This window comes from Tachyglossus aculeatus, chromosome 5 (genome assembly GCF_015852505.1).
Source record: "Tachyglossus aculeatus isolate mTacAcu1 chromosome 5, mTacAcu1.pri, whole genome shotgun sequence".
In the NCBI taxonomy this organism is placed as follows: Eukaryota; Metazoa; Chordata; class Mammalia; order Monotremata; family Tachyglossidae; genus Tachyglossus; species Tachyglossus aculeatus.
The window spans coordinates 53,701,879-53,724,044 of NC_052070.1; the positions used below are offsets into that span (position 1 = coordinate 53,701,879).

Below are 22,166 nucleotides of genomic sequence, written 5' to 3' on the forward strand. Positions count from 1 at the left end.
GGAGCTGTAGGGGGGAGGGAAGGAGGGTCGGGGAGCTGCATGGGGAGAGAAAGAAGGAGGGAGAGGGAGCTGCAGGGGGAGGGAAAGAATGAAGGAGGGAGGGGAAGCTGCAAGGGGAGGGAAGGCGGGAGGGAGGGAGGGAGAGGGGAGGGAAGACGGGAGGGAGGGAGGGAGGGAGGAGGGAGCTGCAAGGGGAGCAGGGGCTTGCAAGTCCCACCTTAAGAGGCGGTGTCTGGGCGTTGGGGAGTGTCAGGAAGAGGAAGAGCCCGGAGCCAGAGCTGCCGGGGGTGGGAGGGGAGAGCCCACTGCCCAGCCCGGCCCGGCCGCTGCCCGGACCCCCGAGGCGACCATGGCCACGGACGAGCTGGCCACCAAGCTGAACCGGCGGCTGCAGATAGAGGGGGACGGCAGCGGCGACGAGGGGCCGGGCCCGGGGCCGCCCGGGCTGAACGGGGCGGGGGCCGGGGGCCAGGGGGCCGGAGGGCCGGGGGCCGGGGGGCCGGGGGCCGGAGGGCCGGGGGCCGGGGGCCCGGGGGCCGGAGGGCCGGGGGAGCCGTGGGGCAGCGCGGACGACGAGCTGAGCGCCAAGCTGCAGCGCCGCGCCGACCTCAACCAGGGCATGGGCGAGCAGCAGATGTCGCCCAGCAGGCGGGCCTTCAACCCCTACACCGAGTTCAAGGAGTTCTCCAGGAAGCAGATCAAGGACATGGAGAAGATGTTCAAACAGTGAGTGCGGCGGGGACGGGGGCGGGGGGACGGCTCTTCCTTCCCAACAAACCCTCCGGACCCTCGCCTTCCTTCTGCCCCAGACATCCCCAGGGAAACCGCCCCCACCTCCTACCCCCATCCCCCCCATCTCTTCCGACCTCAATCCCCCTCTCCCCCGGACCCTTCGCCCCATCTTCCCCCTGCCCCACTCCCGTGAAACCCCTCGCCACCACCATCCCTAATGTAACCCTGTCCCCCATCCCCACCCCATCTCCCCCTAATCCCCCATCACCCCTAAGGTTACCCTCTCTCCTATCCCTCACCTCCATCTCCCCCTTATCCTCCTCATCCTCCCCACAGTCACCTCTAATGTAACCCCCTCCCCCATCCACACCTCTATCTCCCCCTTATCCTCCTCATTCTCCCCCCAGTCACCTCTAATGTAACCCTCTCCCCCATCCCCACCCCTATCTCCCCCTTATCCTCCTCATTCTCCCCCATCACCTCTGTCACACTCTCCCCCGTCCCCCACCTCTACCTCCCCCTTACCCTCCTCATCTTTTTTTTTAAATGGCATTTATTAAGCGCTTCCTCTGTGCAAAGCACTGTTCTAAACGCTGGGATAGATACAAGGTGATCAGGTTGTCCCACGGGGGGCTCACAGTCTTAATCCCCATTTTACAGATAAGGTAACTGAGGCACAGAGAAGTGAAGTGACTTGCCCAAAGTCACACAGCTGACAAGTGGCGGAGCCGGGATTTGAACCCATGACCCCAGACTCCAAAGCCCGGGCTCTTTCCACTTAGCCACGCTGCTTCTCTATCTTCTCCCCCAGTCACCCCTGTCACCCTCCGCTTCCTCAGCTATCCCTAACAAGATGCTCTCCCCCCTTCCCTCACTCTGTAACGCCCCCCCCCGTCCCTTCCCTCCTTATCTTGGGATTCCAGTTGTGGCCCCACCGTCCCCAGTTGTGGAATTCCCCTCTCCCCAGGTTCTAGGGAAAGAGAGGTTCACCATCTGTAACCCCACGGCTCCAACCCGAACACCTCTGTTCCCCAGGAAGCGAGCAGTGAGAACCCTGCCCGGTGTTTGTACAGATTTATTACTCTATTTATTTTACTTGTACATATTTACTATTCTATTTATTTTGTTAATGATGTGCATTTAGCATTAATTCTATTTAATCTGACAACTTGACACCTGTCCACATGTTTTGTTTTGTCGTCTGTCTCCCCCTTTTAGACTGTGAGCCCGTTGTTGGGTAGGGACCGTCTCTATATGTCGCCAACTTGTACTTCCCAAGGGCTTAGTACAGTGCCCTGAACACAGTAAGCGCTCAATAAATACGATTGAATGAATGGCTAGAGCACGGACCTGGGAGTCAGACGGACCGGAGTTCTAATTCCAGCTCTGCCACTTGTCTGCTGTGCAAACTCACTTAACTTCTCTGTGCCTCTCAGTTACCTCATCTGTAAAATGGGGATTAAGACTGGAAGCCCTATGGAGGATAGGGACTGTGACCAACCCGAGTAGCTTCGGTTTATCCCAGTGCTTAGTACAGTGCCTGGTACCTAGTAAGCACTTAACAAATACCACAGTGATTATTATTATCATTATTTTTCTATTCCTGGATCCCCAACCCCTGCCCCCTCCCACACTTCATCCTTCCCCTTAGCCTTCTTCCCAGCTCTCCCTCCCTTAGAAGCTGAGTCCCACTGGGCCAAAAGCTCATGCCCTGCCCTGGCCAGTGCCCATATGGATCAGGTGTTGCCATGGTTTCTAAAATGCTAGATGGTCCTGGGCTGGCATAGGCTGGGGTGAGAGCACAGCAGGGGTGGAGGTGGGGGTTCGCCAGAGGGCCCACCTACCGTCCTCTGCACCACGGAGCTGGTGGTGGTTCTGGGGATGGGGGTCATGGAGCTGCCTAGGACCTCCAGGAGAGGCTCCTCAGTTTTGCTTTTGGGGGCGAGGGGAAAGACTGAGCATGCTTGTCCCTCACCTAAAAGCACAAAGAGCATATTGGAGTGTGCCCTCACACCATCAAACCCCAAAACAGGATCTTAAAGACCACAGCAGCTTGTGAAATTCCCTTCCTCTTTCCTTTTGAGTTGCTGCAACTTTTACTTCCAGAAATGAGTCTGGCCCAGACTCAGATGGGAGAGTAGGGGGTTTGAGGCAGATATGTTCTTCCCCTTCCCAACACCTAAGGGCCCGGGTGGGGCGGGGGTGAGTGCGTGTGTTTGTGTGTGTGTGTTGAGGTGGAAGGGGGTGGCCCAGGGGTGTGTTTGAATATGTGTGTGTGTGTGGTGTGGTGGAGGGGGGTGGGGAGTGGAACAAACATGTTTAAAATCTTTCCAGTTTCACCAAACCATCTTCTCCGCTCCGTGATGCTTTGAAGTCTATCATTGTCTGCACAACATAGACTGTTGGTTGCTCTGAGCAAATGGTTCCCAAACCCCTTAAAGGGTGAGCTCTCACAGAGCTGCAGCCTCTGTGGTAATTGTGAGTCATAGGGGGACAGAAGATGCTTTAGTATCTGACTTTCATTCATTCAGTCGTATTTATTGAGCGCTTACTGTGTGCAGAGCACTGTACTAAGTGCTTGGGAAGTACAAGTTGGCAACATATAGAGATGGTCCCTACCCAACAACGGGCTCACAGTCTAGAAGGGGGAGACAGACAACAAAACATGTGGACAGGTGTCAGGTCATCACAATAAATAGAAGTAAAGCTAGATGCACATCATTAACAAAATAAATAGAATAGTAAATATGTACAAGTATTCATTACACAACCTCTCCCTAACCTCTGTCAGATTTGATTCCTAACTACCACTTCTTTCTTGTCCCCTACCCAGTGCTCTACAATTCCAAGATCCCCCACTTTCTCACTGCCCACCTCTCATCCCCCAAAAAACCCGACCTCCATTCTTTTCTCCTCAGACTCTCCCAAGCAGCCTCATCTGCCCCGTTTATCCCCAGGCTTCTTATCCTTCCCCCGCCGCACCCTGCTAGGGAATCTCCAGTTTAGAACGATCAGGCTCCTTCCCTCCCCAGCCCACTTATCCTCTGAGAAGTCTTGGTATAGAGAATTAGCCATTTCTTTAGAACTTTTAAAAAAAGTCTTACTCCAATTGCCTAGAACCACTCAGGACAAAGCTACTTCCCTGGCTTCCGGACCACATGGTTGACTGGAGAAGGGCCTGAGAGGGAGAATCTTCCCGGGAATCTGTCGCAGGCTCTTTTGGAGGCACGGACACTGTTAGAAAGCAAGCAACCTTAGTCTTGGGGGAAACAAGGCACCTCTGTGCCAGCTCCAACCAGCGGGGTCCAGGCTGTTTCGCAGTCTTTGGCAGCTGTCAGGGAACTGGCACCCGCTGAAGACAGAACCCCTTTCTGCTGCCTACCTCGGGGCGGCGGCGATGGGGTTGCAAGCTCTGGGTGTGAGCCAGCGTTGTCTGAATCCCAACCACCCTTGTCCCCTATGCTGGCCAAGGTTGGGCACTGGCAGAGAAGCCTCTCTCGCAGCCCTCTTTACCACCCCTTAGGCAACTTTCGCTCATTTGGCCCACGGACTAGATTCTCATTCGTAAGCTTGGCTCAAATGCTTAGTACAGTGCTCTGCTCACTATAACTACTCAGTAAATATGATTGATTGCCAGGAAAACCAAGTGCCCAGTTGGAGAGTGGCCCTGGACCCTTGATGGAAAATAAAGTGTGCTGTCATGGACAGGAGGTGTCTTCCTTCTTATCTGGAAATTTCCTGCCTTACTACACTCTGCCCAGGCTCAGCCAAGCCCCATTCTCCAAGGCCCTCCACCCAAAGGTTTCCGTTGCTGCTCAGGACTAGTTCAGAATCCTCAGAATGAGCCTGCTTTCCTTGTGCCACTCCTTATCTGGGCAGAACTGGCTCTACCACCCCTGTTTATCCATTTATCTTGGGAGGGAGGAGGACATCTGGGAGTTTCTGAGCTGCACCACCAGGCCTGTGAGTAGACTCTAGAATGAAAGCTCCTTGAGGGTAGGGGTCTTGTCTACCAACTCTATTGTGCTTTCCCAAGCTCTTACTACAGTACTCCGCACAGAGTAAGCAGGTAATAAATACCATTGATCGACTGACACTTCTGGAGGTCAGGAGACCAGAGTCCTCCGTCCCTTGATGGCATGGGCGGCGTTCAGTGTTTCGTAAACTGAGAATTTGAAAACAAGCAGAGAATGGTGGTGTGTAATTCTGTCCTCTGAGGGCTTATCTCGGAAAGATGCTCAAATTCACCAGCCCTCTCTGGGGACTCTCCAGACACCCCCTGCTCTGAGCTGCTGACATACTTGCCCAGATCCTCCCTCTTCAGTTTCCATATACTCTTTCCTTCCTCCTTAGGCTGATGTTTTGTCTGTCCATGGTATTTTTGAGCTACTACTCTGGGCCGAGTGCTTGGGAGAATACCACAAAGTTCATCATCTTCACACTACCCTGAGACCCTCTAGCTCTTCCTTCTCCTCTCTCCCAATAACACTGCCAATCTCTTACACTCCAGTTCACACCAGTTTTTTGTTCTCCTGATATACAGACCCCAACATGCTCAATCAAGGTAGAACTCACCATAAAAATGCTCCCTTTGAGCCTCAGTTTCCCCAACTATACAATGGACTGCTCATGTATTGTTATAGTATACTCACCAGACCACTTACTACAGTGATTTGCGCACAGTAAGTGCTCAGTAAAGACAATTGAATTAAATCGAACAGTCCCCAGCGCCTTCCTATTGGGATTGCAACTGCTGGGGAGAGCTGGGAGCCCATATCAAAATCCCTGCTGTATCTAAGACTTTTCACCCTTTAATCACCACTACTTCCAGAACAAACCACTTAAGGCCATCTCTATGGATGGTTGCCGCCAATATAATAATAATAATGGTGGCATTTATTAATCGCTTACTATGCGCAAAGCACTGTTCTAAGTGCTGGAATATAAGAGCACTGCAAGCGAGAAACCATTTTGCAAACCAAAAAAAACCCCTTCTTTTATAAAATACCCTGAAGCTTGAGGACCTGTGGTAATGGTGGTTGTTGCCAAGGCTCAGCTGCTGAGTGTAGTCCCGGCTCTGGTTAAGCACTTGCAAGAGTGAAAGACTTTACAACTTCCCCTCCCTGCTTCCTCCTTACTAGGATGTGTTGAAAGGTCCCTAGTGCCCTGGGTCATGCATTCTTTCAGCCTCTTCCTGGCCCTTGAAATTGTCCTTTCCTGGCCCCAGCTGTGGTGACCTTTGCTTCTGCTATTACTTTGAAACTTCTCGAGTCTTTTCTTCTTGGTATTTTTGCTTCTTGGTATTTTGGCTCATTTATCTTGCCTAAAGTTGCTGCACTTCTCCTTTTCACCCTCCATCTGCATCCCCAGCTGCCAGTGAGAGAGTCCAGTGTGCTGTGTTGGCCAGGCCTTGGTCTGGGCTTTGCCAGCCATGGGCACCCTAACATGGAAGCAGGACCTGGTTTCTAATCCCAGCTCCACCACTTGTCTGCTGTGTGACCTCGGGCAAGTCACTTCGCTTCTCTGGGCCTCAATTACCTCATCTGTAAAATGGGGATTAAAACAGTGAGCCCCAAGGGGAATATGGACTGTGTTCAACCTGATTAACTTGTATCTACCCCAGTGCTTAGAACAGTGCTTGATGCATAATAATAATAATGATGGCATTTGTTAAGCACTTACTATGTGCCGAGCACTGTTCTAAGTGTTAGGGGAGTACAAGGTAAGGTAAGGGGGATACGTAGTAAGTTCTTAACACATACCATAAAAAAGAGTGTGACTAGTGAGCCCCATAATAATAATAATAATGATGGCATTTATTAAGCACTTACTATGTGCAAAGCACTGTTCTAAGCGCTGGGGAGGTTTCAGGGTGATCAGGTTGTCCCACGGGGGGTTCACAGTCTTCATCCCCATTTTACAGATGAGGTAAATGAGGCACAGAGAAGTAAAGTGACTTGCCCAAAGTCACACAGCTAAGTACAGAGCCAGGATTTGAACCGATGACCTCTGACTCCAAAGCCCATGCTCTTTTCCACTGAGCCACGCTGCTTCTCATCAATCAATAAATCAATCATATTTATTGAGCACTTACTGTGTGCAGAGCACTGTACTAAGCGCTTATGACAAGGTGCTCATGACAAGGTGCTACCCCAGGACACCCTAACCCCAGTGCTGGCGGGAGGGAGGGAGCGAGCCTGAGCTGAGGGAGTTGCCAGTCAATGAGGGGAAAGGGAGAGGGGAAGAGGATGGGCAAAGGTTATTGCTTCCATACACACTCCCTAACCCCACCTTCCTGGAGGAAGGGAGGCATGCACTGGTGGAGCCGGGGGGTAGGAAAGAGCGATGGGTGTGTACATCATAAGTACTCAGTAAATTGATTGATTGGCCGGAAAAGCAAGTGCCCCTTTGGAGAGTGGCACTGGATCCAGTTTCAGCGGGTGACTTGCCCCACGTGCTCTGCGGCAGCTGGAGCATCTCTGCGGGGCTGCCCAGGGCCGGCTGCCGCTGCAGGAAATACAGTCATCTGCTGCCTCATCAAGGGAGGGCCCCTCCTGAGTCACTATCTGGCCAGAGTTCACCCCAGCCCCGGGGAACCGGATAAAATGCCTGCTGGTAGACTGACTTTTCCAGGTGTCCTCCAGGTTCTCCTCCCCCTGAAGCTCTTCCTGGAGCAGAGAGAAGGGACAGAGGTTTAGGGACGTGAAATGGGAGCAGGCAAAAGGGGGAATAAGCCAAGGGACAACTTATTACCACTTAAGCACACAGTAAGTGCTTAGTAAATACCATTAATTGATTGATTGATTGATTGAAGAAGGGCCATTGGAATAATAACTGCGGTATTTTGTTAAGCACTTACTATGTGCCAGACACTGGTCTAAGTGCTGGGATAGATATGAGATGATGTTGGACACAATCTCTGTCCCACATGGGACTCACAGTCTTAATCCCCATTTTACAGATGAGGGAACTGAGGCACAGAGAAGTGAAGTGATTTGCCCAAAGTCACACAGCTGGCGAATAGCAGAGCCGGGATTAGAACCCAGGTCCTTCTGACACCCAGGCCTCTGCCCTAACCACTAGACCACACTGGATAGCCTGCTGCCATTATACCGGTCTTTGCAATCTCCTTTGGCAGCATCTGGTACTCTTGAATTCTGGCTGGGTCTCTACAGTGGGGAACTAGTCTGGATCTGTGGGCTGAGTTTCGCTCAGTGGAGTTGCTGGAAACGTGTGAGTCCCCTGCACCACCTTTCCCCTCTCCAGCTGATTCAGTGGAAGATCAGATGTCGAAGAGTCATAGGAGGAAATAGTGGGTGGTTGGGCAAACGACACATGAGTCATGCTGGACAGGATAGGTTGAAACATCGGAAGGATTTTTTCAGCACCCACGTAGTATACCGTATCTGGGCAGAAGCAGAGAAAGGGACAAATTTGGATATATTCATGTACAATGTAGCCATAATGGATTGTTGGAGGGAAAGGTTAAGTTGCTGGAAGGGAAAAATGGAGTTGAGGGAAGACGTTTAGAGACACCTGTGCCAAAAGTTGCCAAGGAGGACAACTTTAACTGTTTCTCTCAGCATCCTTTGCTGCCACCATCAGACAGAACATTGGGTTGACCAGACCAAGGATCCGATTCCAAGGAGGAATGGCTGATGTTCTTTGGTTCTGATCAGAGGAGATGGCCTACGATGCTCTTTCATGGTGGGGAGCATGGATTGGGTGAATGGGGAGGCATTTACAGGCCACTTTATATCAATTCTCTTACTCTCTTGATCTCTTGAGAAGAGAGGTGATCACAATGGTCAGGAGCAGAACAGAATCGAGATTCCAGGGAAGTCTTCGGTTTTCAATTCTGCTGCTGTCCAAGAGTAAGAAGGAGAGCTGATTTATCCTTCCTTTCATTCCTTCATTCCTTGCCCAGTATTTATGGAGCACCTACTCTGAGCCGAGCCCTCTAGTTGGAGTTTGGGAGAGTACAGCTAAAGAAACCCATTCGCTGCCCTTGTGGGGTTTCTAATCTAATGGGCTCCTGTCTCCTGTCTGAGCCTCATTTTCTTTTTGTGAAATGAGGAGTAGCATGGCCTAGTGGATAGAGCACGGCCTGGTGGTCAGAAGGACCTGGGTTCTAATCCCGGCTCCACCACTTATCTGCTATGTGGCCTTGGGCAACTTCACTTCTCTGTGCCTTTGTTCCCTCATCTGTAAAATGGGGATTAAGGCTGTGAGCCCCACGTGGGACAGGGACTGTGTCCAACCTGATTACCTTAAATCTACCGCAGCTCTGAGAACAGTGTTTGACATATACCATGTCCCCCTTTTAGACTGTGAGCCCACTGTTGGGTAGGGACTGTCTCTGTATGTTGCCAACTTGTACTTCCCAAGCGCTTAGTACAGTGCTCTGCACACAGTAAGCACTCAATAAATACGATTGATTGATATACCATCTCATTATTATTATTATGAAGGGGAGGCCAGTCGAGTTGTTGAGCGTGAGTGAAATTTATAGCAGAGCACACCGGATCGGTCAAATGCGAAGAGAAATAATTGGGGAAGAGTCCAGGGAAGGGGCAATACTGAGTGCTTTGGAAAAGGGCACTGGGCTGGTGGGGACCAGAGAAAGCCAGGTCTGAGGGAAGGGGGAGAGGGGAGGGGACAGAGCATGGAACTGGGCTTCAGGAGACAGAGGGGCTGCATGTGGGAGGGAGGTTGCTGGGCTCTGTCCTCAGCCTGAATGGAAAGGATTTGAGGTTGGCAGAACCTTCCATTCTGCACGGCTCTGGGCTTTTGTGTCGAGTATCCGGGCAGCTGCGGTTGGCTGAGAACTCCCCAACCGGACTATTCAGTGGGAGGCCGACTAGAATGTGGGCCCGGTGCCAGCCGTCACAATCTCTCAGGGCCGATCAATGGGTGAGATTAAATCCCAGACGTTGTGCTGCAGGGTCGGGCCGGGATGGGCCCCGCCAGCTGAGTGGGCGTTATTGGGCTGGCAGTGCCCTCCGCGCTCAGCCCAACCTCCTCCCATCTGAGCACCTGCTCGGCTCCCTTCCCACAGTTGGAGATGCTAAATGGGGAAGGGGATGCCTTAGGGGGCCTCCTTAGGCCTGGGCTTCAACCTGTCGCCAAAGCCAAGTGAGGAACAGCTCAAAGCCGGCAGAAGCCCACGTCCAAGTCGCTGAGGTGGTCATCCTTGCCTCAGTTTACACCCACCCAGCCGCACAAGAGGCCCTCTTTAGCACTTCCTCAAACCCACTTAGGGTGTGGGGGTGAGGAGAGGAAACCTTCTGCATTCCCCTGGTCCTGCTCCCTTTGCTCTTCCCTCCGACCCACCCGCACAGCACTTATGTATATATCTGTAATTTTATTTATTTGTATTGATGTCTGTCTCCCCCCTCTAGATTGTGAGCTCATTGTGAGCAGGGAATACCAATGTTTATTGTTGCATTGTAGTTTCCCAAGCACTTAATACGGTGCTTTGCACACAGTAAGTGCTTAATAAATAAGATTGAATGAATGTTGATGATGATGGCATTTGTTAAGCGCTTACTGTGTGCAAAGCACTGTTCTAAGCGCTGGGGAGGATACAAGGTGATCAGATTGTCCCACGTGGGGCTCACAGTCTTCATCCCCATTTTACAGATGAAGTAACCGAGTCACAGAGAAGTTAAGTGACTTGCCCAAAGTCACACAGCTGACAATTGGCAGAGCCGGAATTTGAACCCATGACCTCTGACTCTCAAGCCTGTGCTCTTTCCATTGAGCCATGAATGAATGAATGAATGAATGAATGAATGAATGAATGAATGTGGGTAGGAGACTGGGGGCAAGAACGTGCCCCTGCCTATAGATGACCTGAGAAGGAGCAGTCCCTCTTTGAAACCCAAGATTTACTGCAGCCTTGGCCCTCACAAAGAAATCTTGAGGTGGTCAAAAGGCTGGTCCCTGCCTCCCCGTCAGACATCAGCTATTTCTTCATGACCCGTAAGCCCCAGAACCAAGGACACCCACTTTCCTCCTGCCTAACCCTAAGTTTGCCAGGTCCAGTGGCAGGACCCAAGAGGAACTAGATAATTTCAAAAGTCAAGGGTCAAGCCTTCCAGATTAGCCTCAGGTCAGAGAATGTCTCCAGTTAGAGGACGCTGACAAACCCAATTGTCCTTCCACCACTCAATCAACCGATCAGTCAGTCAATTTAATTTATTGAGCACTTACTGTGAGCAGAGCACTGTACTAAACACACTCGAGGACTCCCTTGATTCCCTCATCTCCCACTTTACCCCTCCACTGCATAAAGTCTCGCCTGCCTTCTGCTTCACTTTCGCAGAAGCAGCATTAAGCACACGCTGGGTGCCAGGTGATGTCAGAGGCTCTTGGAACTATAAAATAGAAGTGCCACAGTCCCTTCCCTTGGCAGCTTCCAAACTGCCAGGTGACCCCATCCTCTGTCTTAGATGAAGCGAGCATGAGGCTGGCAGGGGTTCACCCCGGCCCCAGTGCACGGCCCCAGATCCTAGAGTCAAGAGCATTTGGGGCAAACCAAGGACAGAATCACTCCGAGTTCCATTGCTAGGCAGGATGGAAAACATCTCCAGTTGGATGTGAAACCTATCCCGGCCTGACCCGCTCTGCTGGGGTATTCATTCATTCATTCATTCATTCATTCTTTCAATTGTATTTATCGAGCACTTACTGTGTGCAGAGCACTGTACTAAGTGCTTGGGAAGGACCCAATATTGAGATCCCAACTACCTTAATAATAACTGTGGTATTTGTGAAACTTTTAATGTGTGCCAAACACCTTACTAAGCGCTGTGTTTAATCAGTTGGGACAGAGTCCCCGTCTCACAGGAGGCTCAAAATCTAAGGGGGAGAACAGGTATTTAGTTCCCATTTTACAGATGAAGGAAGCCGAGGCCCAGGGAAGGGAAGTGTCTTGCCCAAGGTCTCACCGCAAGCACATGGTAGAGCTGGGATTAAAATCCAGATCCTTGGACTCCCAGCCTGCTCTCATTTCACTAGGCCATGCTGCTTCTTATCTTGTCATCCTTCCTGGCTTCTCGTTCCTTCTCTGCCTCAGGCATTCTTCAGTGCTCAGAGGCGACTCACGGGAAACAGCAGCGATCCCCCCCCCCTCCACTTTCCGTTGGCGGTGCTGAAGTGCCTGAGCCTGCCAGGCAGCTCTCTAATCCCCCTCTGCCCTGTCCATCTCACAGTCTGGGGCCCAGAGCCAGGCTGGAGCAGAGCCGCTAAGTAATTGATTGGCGGTTATTTGGCTTCTTGGGCTACGCACATGCCCCATCTGGCAGTAGACCTGTGATGCTGGGGAGAGAGGGAGGGAGAGAGGGAAGGTGGGAGGAAAAAGGAGGAAGGGAGGATTGTGGGGCCAGAAGTTCCTTAGGGTTGGAGTCCTACATGGGAACTTTCTGTGGGGCAAGAGCGACAGTCATTAGGGCTCGAGAGCCACCTAACTAGAGCTGGTCAGATGGCGAGAGCTGCACATCTGTAATATTTGGGCAGTGAAATTGTTATAGAAGCAGCGTGGCTCAGCGGAAAGAGCACGGGCTTTGGAGTCAGAGGTCATGGGTTCAAATCCTGGCTCTGCCAATTGTCAGCTGTGTGACCTTGGGCAAGTCACTTAACTTCTCTGGACCTCAGTTACCTCATCTGTAAAACGGGGATTAAGGCTGTGAGCCCCCCGTGGAACAACCTGATCACCTTGTAACCTCCCCAGCGCTTAGAACAGTGCCTTGCACATAGTAAGCGCTTAATAAATGCCGTCATTATTATTGTTATTATAAAGAATGCTGCACGTCATTCCCATCCAGACTTCCAGCTCTTCGAGGCTGGCTATTGGACTAGCTTCGGGGTTCTCTTGGGCAATGACAGCATAGGTTTCCCTTGCCTATAACAGTTTTATCCATCCTCATTCGACCCTTGGCTACCCTCGTTTCCAGTCCTAAGCCACCCTAACTTCTTGTGGTCACGGAGGCCACTACCTGCTTCAGGCTTGCTGCCGTCACACAGGCTAACCCCAGCCCTTCTGGGGTGCAAGGCGCTCTCCCCACCAGCCACAGGGACTGGAGGTCACAGATGAGTCTGTAGCCGACTAGAAATAGCCTTATTAGGATGCTGCCTGTGGTTTCCCTTTCCTCACACCTTAAATTCCACACAGTGGGAAGGCAGCTGGCCTACCCCCAACCCTATCCCTTGCATTAAGCTCCAAACCACCACAGCAGACTCAGGTCCCGAGCCGGGTTTTCTCAGCACTCATTTTGGCTTCCAAAAATGAGAAACCTGCCCGATTCCTTCCTTTTTTTTTTTTTGGTATTTGTTAAGCGCTCACTGTTTTCTAGATGCTGGGCAAGATACAAGGTAATCAGTTCAGTTTCCCTTCAAGGCCCTACTGAAAGCTCACCTCCTCCAGGAGGCCTTCGCAGACTGAGCCCCTTCCTTCCTCTCCCCCTCGTCCCCCTCTCCATCCTCCCCATCTTACCTCCTTCCCTTCCCCACAGCACCTGTATATATGTATATATGTTTGTACATATTTATTACTCTATTTATTTTACTTGTACATATCTATTCTATTTATTTTATTTTGTTAGTATGTTTGGTTTTGTTCTCTGTCTCCCCCTTTTAGACTGTGAGCCCACTGTTGGGTAGGGACTGTCTCTATATGTTGCCAACTTGTACTTCCCAAGCGCTTAGTACAGTGCTCTGCACACAGTAAGTGCTCAATAAATACGATTGATTGATTGATTGATTGATTCAGACCCAGCCCACATCCCACATGAGGCTCACAGTCTTAATCCCCATTTTACAGATGAGGGAACTGAGGCACAGACAAGGAAGTGACTTGCCCAAGGTCACGCAGCAGACAAGTGGCCAGTTCCTCAGTCCTTGAGACCACTGTCTCACTCTGTTCCCACACTGGTAGGACCAGCCGCCTCTGCCTCTGGAGACCGCTGCACTCTGCTGGGAGCTATTTATATCTGACACCCGTTTTTAGAAACAGTTTTCCCTTCTAAGCATTTTTTTTTGCCAATGCAGAGGCACTTTGCAAAGCCCAGCCTCTAGGACCTCTGTCCCAGCTGCCCCCGCACCTTACTAGATTTCCGCAGACCTGGCCCTGACCCTGAGGCTGGTTGTCCAGCCGCCTCTGGGCCCCCACTGTGACCTTTGATCCTCCCAGAGTCAGCAGGATGGCATGCGGCTGTTCAGACCCCTGCTCCCACCTCCTCAGTGACTGCAGAGATGCGGGTGGTGCCCTCTGGTCTGGGAGGTATCAGGACCACAAATAGCAGGATAAGGAGGCAGGCTCTGGAGGAATCTGGCAGGCTTGTGGCATTTATGAGACACTCACTATTTGCCATGCACTGTGGTTGATACGAGGTACTCAGACCAGACTTAGTCCGTATCGCACATACAGGTCACAACCTAAGAGATAGGGAGAGCAAGCATCTTCTCTCCATTCAAAGATGAGGAAAGTGAGGCCCAGAGAGGCTGGACTGTGTGACTTTCCCAGAGTCACACAGCAGGGCAGTGGCAGAGAATGGACTAGAACGCGGGTCTCTCCACTCCCACACCCATGCTCTTTTCACCGTGCCTCACCCCAAACATGTTCTAGGGGCTGCAAGGGTTCACCTTTCCTAAGAGAGGCCAGGTTTTCAGATTGAGCCCCAGACTGAGCCCCTTCCTTCCTCTCCCCCTCGTCCCCCTCTCCATCCCCCCATCTTACCTCCTTCCCTTCCCCACAGCACCTGTATATATGTATATATGTTTGTACATATTTATTTATTTTACTTGTACATATCTATTCTATTTATTTTATTTTGTTAGTATGTTTGGTTTTGTTCTCTGTCTCCCCCTTCTAGACTGTGAGCCCACTGTTAGGTAGGGACTGTCTCTATATGTTGCCAACTTGTACTTCCCAAGCACTTAGTACAGTGCTCTGCACACAGTAAGCGCTCAATAAATACGATTGATTAATTGATTGATTCAGATGGGCTGAGTGGGGAAGAGTCTAAGCTCAGAGAAAACTCCATCCTTTGGAGGATTATTTCAGATGCTGTGTCTCAATCAATTGATCGATGATATTTACTGAGCACTTACTGTGAGCAGGATGCTGTGCTAAGCGCTTGGAGAGAGGTTTTCTTTCCCTTCCTACACCTCTGCACTGTGGGAGACTGTCCTGCTCGTGCTGGGGAGGGAACCAAAGAAATGGACTGGGCTGCCCAGCGTTGGTGGAAACAGACCAGGGAGATTCCTCCCCCGCAGGGGCCGCAGGGGTCTCGGTGGAATGGGTGTGCCCAGCCTGGTGGCCAGGGCTCAGGGAGTCCTGGACTCTAGTCATTGACCTGGGCTTCCTGTGTCCCCAGATACGATGCAGGGAGGGACGGTTTCATCGACCTGATGGAGCTGAAACTGATGATGGAGAAGCTGGAGGCCCCCCAGACGCACCTCGGGCTGAAGAACATGATCAAGGAAGTGGATGAGGATTTTGACGGCAAACTCAGTTTCCGGGAGGTAGGATGAGGGCTGGGATGCGGGGGCCAGGGGAGCCTGGGTCCGTTCAGCACCAGGCTTCCAGCCATCAAGCTGTAGGGGTGGCACGGGGATTAGACAGACTGGGGACTCCTCGCAAGCCAAAAACCAGCACCTAGCAGGCCCACTCTCTAGCCCAGACCACTGGTTTCCTGGCGACTGGTCTGTGGCTTGTTCTGCCCAAGGCTGTGAGACTGGGGGAATAACAGAACTAGAGTACTTAGAAGCAGCGTGGTTTAGTGGAAAAAGCATGGGCCTGGGAATCAGAAGACCTGGGTTCTAATCCCAGCTCTACCACTTGTTCGCTATGTGACCTTGGGCAAGTCAGTCAGTCAGTCATCAATCATATTGATTGAGCACTTACCATGTGCAGAGCACTGAACTAAGCACTTTGAAAAGTATAATATAACAGAAACATTACCTGCCCACAAAGAGCTTACAGTCTAGAGGGGAAGACAGGCATTAATATAAATAAATAAATACACTTCACTTCTCTGTGCTCACTCATCCATAAAATGGGGATTAAGACTGTGAGTCCCACGTGCAACATGGACTGCATCCAACTGGATTAGCTTGTATCTACCCCAGCGCTTGTCACATAGTAAGAGTTTAACAAATACCATAAAAAAGGTAGGAAGGGCCAGGGTGGAAGGTCCAAGAGAACCTGGGAGAGCCTTGGAAAAGGTCTTTCCCATTCCAGTGGCTGGGACACCAGCTCATGAAGAACACAGATGAGCCGTGCATCCCCTCCCCACTCAGTCGACCCAAATGTGGTTCTTCTCAGAAGTTGTAGTAATAATTAAAAAAAAATCACTGGGGATAATCAGATTAGACACAGTCCCCATCCCACATGGGGACTCAGCTCAACGGACCCAAATGTGGTTCTTCCCAGAAGTAGAAGTAATAATTAAAACAAAAAATCAATGGGGATAATCAAATTAGACACAGTCCCTTGTCCCACATGGGACTCACAGTCTAAGGGAAAGGAAGAACAGGTATCAAATCCCCATTTTGCAGATGAGGAAACTGAGGCACTGCAAAGTTACATGACTTGCCCAAGTCCACACAGTAGGCAAGAGATGGAGCTGGGATAACAGTCAATCAATCAATCAATCAATGGTATTTATTAAGTACTGTGATCACAGGACTATACTGAGTGTTTGGCGAGTACAATGCAATATTGTTGTTTGGTAGACACAATCCCTGCCCACAGGAACTTACAGTCTAGGGGAGGAGACAGACAGTAATATAAATTACTGATAAGTGAAATGGGAGAGAACAAGGATATGTATATAAGTGTTGGGGGGGCTGAGGGTGGAGTGAGTATCAGGAGTCAAAGCAGATTCGAGGGCATAGGAGATGCAGAAGGGAGAGCAAACAGGGGAAATTAGGGCTCAGGAAAGGCCTCTTGGAGGAGATTTGATTTTTGTCAGGCTTTGAAGATGCGGGGGAGCGGTCATCTGTAAGATACGTCTCCTTCTTGCCAAATCCAAAGGCTTCTGCTCCATCCTAATCCTCCTCTACTTCTGAGCTGCCTTTGACACTGGCGGCCACCCCCTTCTGGAAAAATTATCCAACTTTGGCTTCACTGACACTGTCCTCTCCTGGTTCTACTCCTATCTCTCTGGCCAGTCATTCTCTGTCTCTTTCAAGGGCTCCTTCTCTGCCTCCCACCCCCTAAAAAATGCAATTGAATTTGACAAGAAGGAGGTTATTAGAGAGGGCGTTTCTACGGAGTGAAGTGGGCAGAAGCCAGATTGTACTGAATCAAGGAGAGAACTAGAGGAGAGGAAGTGGAGGCAGCAGGTGTAGACGGCTTGCTCAAGGAATTGGAAGTGGAATGGTAGGAGGAAGATGGGGCAATAATTGGAGGGAGCCTTGGGGTCAAGGAGGGAATCTTTTTAGGACAGGGGAGACATGGGTGTTTTTAAAAGCAGTGGGGAAAGAACCATTGGAGTGAGTAGTCAGAGAGGGAAGACGAAAGGTGTTTTGATAAGCTGCAAAGAGAAGAGAGGAGACAGGTGGAGGGGTGGATTTGGAAAGGAGGTGGGAGATCTCTTGAGAAGCTGCTGGGAAAGATGGGAGGGTTGAAGAGGGTGGAGGAGGAGATTGGGACTGGAGAGGACCAGGGGAGGGTTCAGGGAGATCAAACCTGCTGGTTTCAATTTCCTCTATAAAGTGAGTGGCCAGCTCTTTAGGGGCCAGAGAGGGAGAGGATGTGAAGACAGGGGGTTTGAGGGGGTAGTTAAAAGTCTGAAAAGCCTGGCGTGGTCCACGGGTACGGCATTCAATAAGAACGGAGAAGTACCGTTGGGAGGAGAAGCAGGTAGAGCTAAAGCAGGTGAGGATGAGCTTGAGATGAACGACGTCGGCCTGATGGCTGGATTTCCAAGCACTCCACTGCTTGGGCACAAAAGCTGCAGGTTAGTTACTGGTACGAGTTTGATGGAGGAATAAGGGAGTGTGGGAGTTGAGGGCGATATTGAGATTAGAGTCCAAGATTCCTGACTCCCAAGCCTGTACTCTTTCCACTAGGCCACGCTGCCACTCATGGTCTGCTTCTCTCCAGCTCAGCGTTCATCCCCAACTCCCTTCTGGCCCTCCCCATCTCCCAGGGGCAGCAGAGGGGTGGCTGAGCTCTCTCTCCTAGGAAGCTAAGCCCTTGGCCAGAAAGCAGAGAAACGGGCTGGGAGCCTCCAATGACATGAACAAATCTGTTTTTTCTCTCCTCCAGTTTCTGCTGATTTTCCGCAAAGCAGCCGCGGGAGAGCTACAGGAAGACAGCGGCCTCCACGTCTTAGCTCGGCTCTCAGAGATCGACGTCTCGACGGAGGGAGTCAAAGGAGCCAAAAACTTTTTCGAGGCCAAAGTAAGAGAAACGATGTAGCCGAGATCCAGCCCTGTGTTGGAACATTGGCTTTTCAGGAATGAAATTGTCGAGAGGCCTGGGAGCCTGAGTCAGGGCTGGACTGGGCCCTGATCCTGGCTCTCTGACTGGTGACCCGCCCCATCCCGCAGAGCCTCAGTTTCCCCTCCAGAAAGTTCCGATGGGGTTTTGCCATATCCATTTCTATCTGTAGGGAGCTATGAAAGAAGCAGTGGCCAATAGCATGATTAGAAAAGTTGGGTCTGGCCTGTCCATCCCTGGAATTGAACCCGAGGGATTGGGTGAAGCCAGAGAGGGGAGGTGGCCAATCTGAATTCCTGCTCAGGGGGCTGGGGGCTGTATGGTAATAACAATAATAATAGTAATAACTGTGTGCCAGGCACTGTACTAAGTGCTGGGGTAGATACAAGCAAATCGGGTTGGACACAGTCCCTGTCCCACATCTAGATTCCCAGAGAGACAGAGATGTTGCTGGTTGTGCCCACTCAATCAATCAGTCACTCTTTGGTAGAAGCAGCGTGCCTCAGTGGAAAGAGCACGGGCTGTGGAGTCAGAGGTCATGGGTTCTAATCCCGGCTCCGCCACTTTTCAGCTGTGTGACTTTGGGCAAGTCACTTAACTTCTCCGGGCCTCAGTTACCTCATCTGTAAAATGGGGATTAAGACTGTGAGCCCCATGTGGGACAACCTGATTACCTTGTATCTCTCCCAGCGCTTAAAACAGTGCTTTGCACATAGTAAGCACTTAACAAATACCAAAATTATTATTATTATTGGTATTGACTGAGCGCTAATTGAATATTGCGACAGAGTTGGAAGTCCATCAGCAAGGCCAGCTTCAGATGCCTAACTTCCCAGAAGTAGGAAAAAGTTGGCCGCTCTCCCATCCTGGTTCAGATGACGTCTTTTGTTTCGCTGTGAATGCTCACCGCATCAAATGTGACTTGTTTGAAGTTAGAGCCCCCCTTGCTCGAGGGCCATTGCGTTCCCTTCCAAGGCCCTTGCTCCAGCTGGTACCATTCTGCCTTGGACTGGGCCCTTTAAAATCTGGAATCACCACCATCATGCCGTCACTGGCCCCATCACCCAGACAGGGCACCTTGAAGAGATTATCTCACTTGCGTACCATCTGGAGCCAGCCCTGCCTGCTAGACCCTGAGGGAAGCAGTGATGTTGTAGCGGGCAGGGCTCCGCCACTGTCTGTTGTGTGACCTTGCGCAAATCACTTCACTTCTTTGGGCCTCAGTTACCTCATCCATAGAATGGGGATTGAGAGTGTGAGCCTCACATGGGACAGGGACTGTGTCCAACCCGATTTGCTTATATCCACCTCAGCACTTGGTATAGAGTTGGAGAAGCAGCGTGGCTCATTGGAAAGAGCACGGGCTTTGGAGTCAGAGGTCATGGGTTCAAATCCCAGCTCCACCAATTGTCAGCTGTGTGACTTTGGGCAAGTCACTTAACTTCTCTGTGCCTCAGTTACCTCATCTGTAAACTGGGGATTAAGATTGTGAGCCCCATGTGGGACAACCTGATCACCCTGTAACCTCCCCAGTGCTTAGAACAGTGCTTTGCACATAGTAAGCGCTTAATAAATGCCATCATTATTCATTATTATTATTACATAGTAAGCACTTAACAAATACCCAAATTCTATTATTATTTCTGCCCTCAAGAAACTCAGAATCCAGAAGCACTTCAAGGGTTCCCAGAGCCTAATGGGGCAGCTGGGAGTAGGGGATGGACAGGGAGACGTGATAGCATTAGAAAGGGAAGGAAAGGTGGGGGAGAGGTTCTCCTTGTTTGCTAACCCATCCCTCAACCCTCCCAACCCGTGTGCCATTCCAGGTGCAGGCCATCAACGTCTCCTGCCGTTTTGAGGAGGAGATCAAGGCTGAACAGGAAGAGAAGAAAAAGCAGGCGGAGGAGTTGAAGCAGAGGAAAGCCGCCTTCAAAGAGTTGCAGTCAGCCTTCAAGCAGTGAGCTTGAGGGGCGGGCAGGAGGCTGGCCGGGGTCGGGGGGTGGGGGTGGAACCTGACAGGGACTAGAATCTGCAAAGACCCGGCCCCCGTGCATAAGAAGAAAAAGTTGATGAGGTGGGTAGAAAGGCAGACGCTGGGTGGCTTTCCCATCACTGGGAGCAGCGTGGGCCAGTGGAAAAACTATGGGCCTGGGGAAGGAGAGGACCTGGGTTCTAAGGCTGGCTCCACCACTCATCCACTGTGTTACCTTGGGCAAGTCGCTTCACTTCCCCGTGTCTCGGTTTCCTCATCTTCAAAATGGGGATCGGATTCTACTCCCTCCTAATCAGACTGTGAACCCTATGTGGGGCGGGGACCGCGTCCACTTTGGTTATCTTGTTTCTTACCCCCAACGCTTAGTACAGCGCTTGGCATATAGTAAATGCTTAGCGAGTATCATAATTAATCAGTGGACCAATTCTAATAACATTCAAACTGTGAATCTGGAATCTGAACCCAAGACCGGCTGCCTCCCTGACATTTGTTCTTCTCATTGCCCACCCACTTTCTCCCAGACCCTGACCTCGCTGTGGTCTCGTTCTCCCTTGGGTTCCCAATGCCCTCAGCGATCTTGTAGCTCTGTCAGCCGGGACCGCCCTCTGCATGGGCTCTTGCTATTTGCTCTTGAACCGCGGCGAGCCCTCCAAGTGTAAAGACAGCTCAGAGCTCCAGACAGAGGGATAAACCCCTCCCCGGCTGTGGCCCGGAGCCGAGCAGACTCAAGACCCGTAACTATGTCAATGGCGTGGCCTCCTGCGGCCCTGGGTTGGGATTCCGAGGAGCAGACACAAACACCGGGCGGTGGATCCGTAATGCTCCCTGAGCTGTCATTAGGGCTGGATTAATTTGGCTTTCTCAAACCCTCCTCCTCGCTCTTCTCCCCACTTGCTGGTCCCTGAAGCTCGATTGGGAAGCTTTCCAATTGTCCGCGGCCCGAGCCAGTCTGGGAGAGGAGTGGAGCCTCCCCCTCTTCCCCCCCCCCCCCCCAAGGCTGATGCGCTCCTCCCCAGCCTTCCTCACTGGGCCTCCGTGTCCCCCAGAAGGCGGGGAGGGTCACCCTAATCTACCTCACGGCCCCCTCCCAGCAAAGCACTAGAGATGACTTCAGCACAATCTAGCCTGAGGGACCAGCGGATGAGGGGAAGTGGGGCAGAACTCCCAACTCCGCCCAAATCCCCCCTCCCCGGGGTGACCTCAGGCAATGACTTTAAAAAAAAAGGCCGGAGCCACCTCCCCAGAACACTTAGGGTGCGGGGCAGGAACTTGTGAAACTTGAGGGGAGAACTCGCCGAGCGAGGGTGCAGGAATCCCCGGCCTTCCGGAGCGGACAAACGCTCAGCCTCTGGAAGGGGCTTCTAAGTGTCTTTGCATGCACTGTGACATTGAAGAGTGAAACCAGACAGGCTCAGCCATTTGCTCTGTCCTCTCCCTCTCCCGCCACCCACCCCATCCAAGAAAAATGTGTATCTCGTTGTTAGCGTACCTTTGGTGACGTATCCAATTGAATTTCAGCCACCGTCCAGCGAAGTGATGTTCGTTATCGGCCAGTCCCGTCGTGTCCTCCCCTGGGGGTTGGGTCGCCTGGGCACTCTGCCCTGCCCACCCCCGGTCTCCCGGTGCCACCGGTGCCAGGTGGATGGTCTCCCTCAGGGGTTCTTGTGTGTTGTCGTGGATGTTTGTACCCCTCTCCCGACCCCGACTGTCACCAAGTGGGACAGACAACAACCAACTATGCCACTAAGTTATGCAACTTCTCTGTGTTTCTCATGAAAGATGTCACTGCATTTTAGACTCGATAAGTCTTTATTTTTCAGGAACTTCTGGAAGGTTTCAAACCCCACCGTGGGACTTTAGAGGTTTTATTTTTTTTTTTGTAATATAATCTGCAGAAAGAAGAGACATTGATTACCTAGTAGCTTTGATCTTTGATTTGCTTTTTCCATAGCGGATATGTTTATATGGATGAATAATAAAAAAAACTCT

General features: G+C 51.3%; 1 protein-coding gene across 1 annotated transcript; it reads left to right on the forward strand.

Annotated features, from left to right (window-relative positions):
- The first annotated feature begins 272 nt into the window (after positions 1-272).
- On the forward strand, positions 273-20,410 carry EFHD2 (EF-hand domain family member D2). Its single transcript, XM_038747413.1, has 4 exons — positions 273-726; positions 15,111-15,258; positions 18,011-18,145; positions 20,011-20,410. Exons 1-4 carry the CDS (start codon positions 350-352, stop codon positions 20,143-20,145), a joined length of 795 nt encoding a protein of 264 aa, XP_038603341.1. The 5' UTR covers positions 273-349; the 3' UTR covers positions 20,146-20,410.
- Positions 20,411-22,166: the final 1,756 nt, after the last annotated feature.

What these genes read in the sequence shown, in the direction of transcription:
- EFHD2 (XM_038747413.1), top strand. Translation starts at nt 350, where the DNA reads ATGGCCACGGACGAGCTGGCCACCAAGCTGAACCGGCGGCTGCAGATA. An exon ending in ATGGAGAAGATGTTCAAACA is followed by an intron (nt 727 to 15,110) that starts GTGAGTGCGGCG and finishes CTGTGTCCCCAG; the next exon opens with ATACGATGCAGGGAGGGACG. An exon ending in GCAAACTCAGTTTCCGGGAG is followed by an intron (nt 15,259 to 18,010) that starts GTAGGATGAGGG and finishes TCTCTCCTCCAG; the next exon opens with TTTCTGCTGATTTTCCGCAA.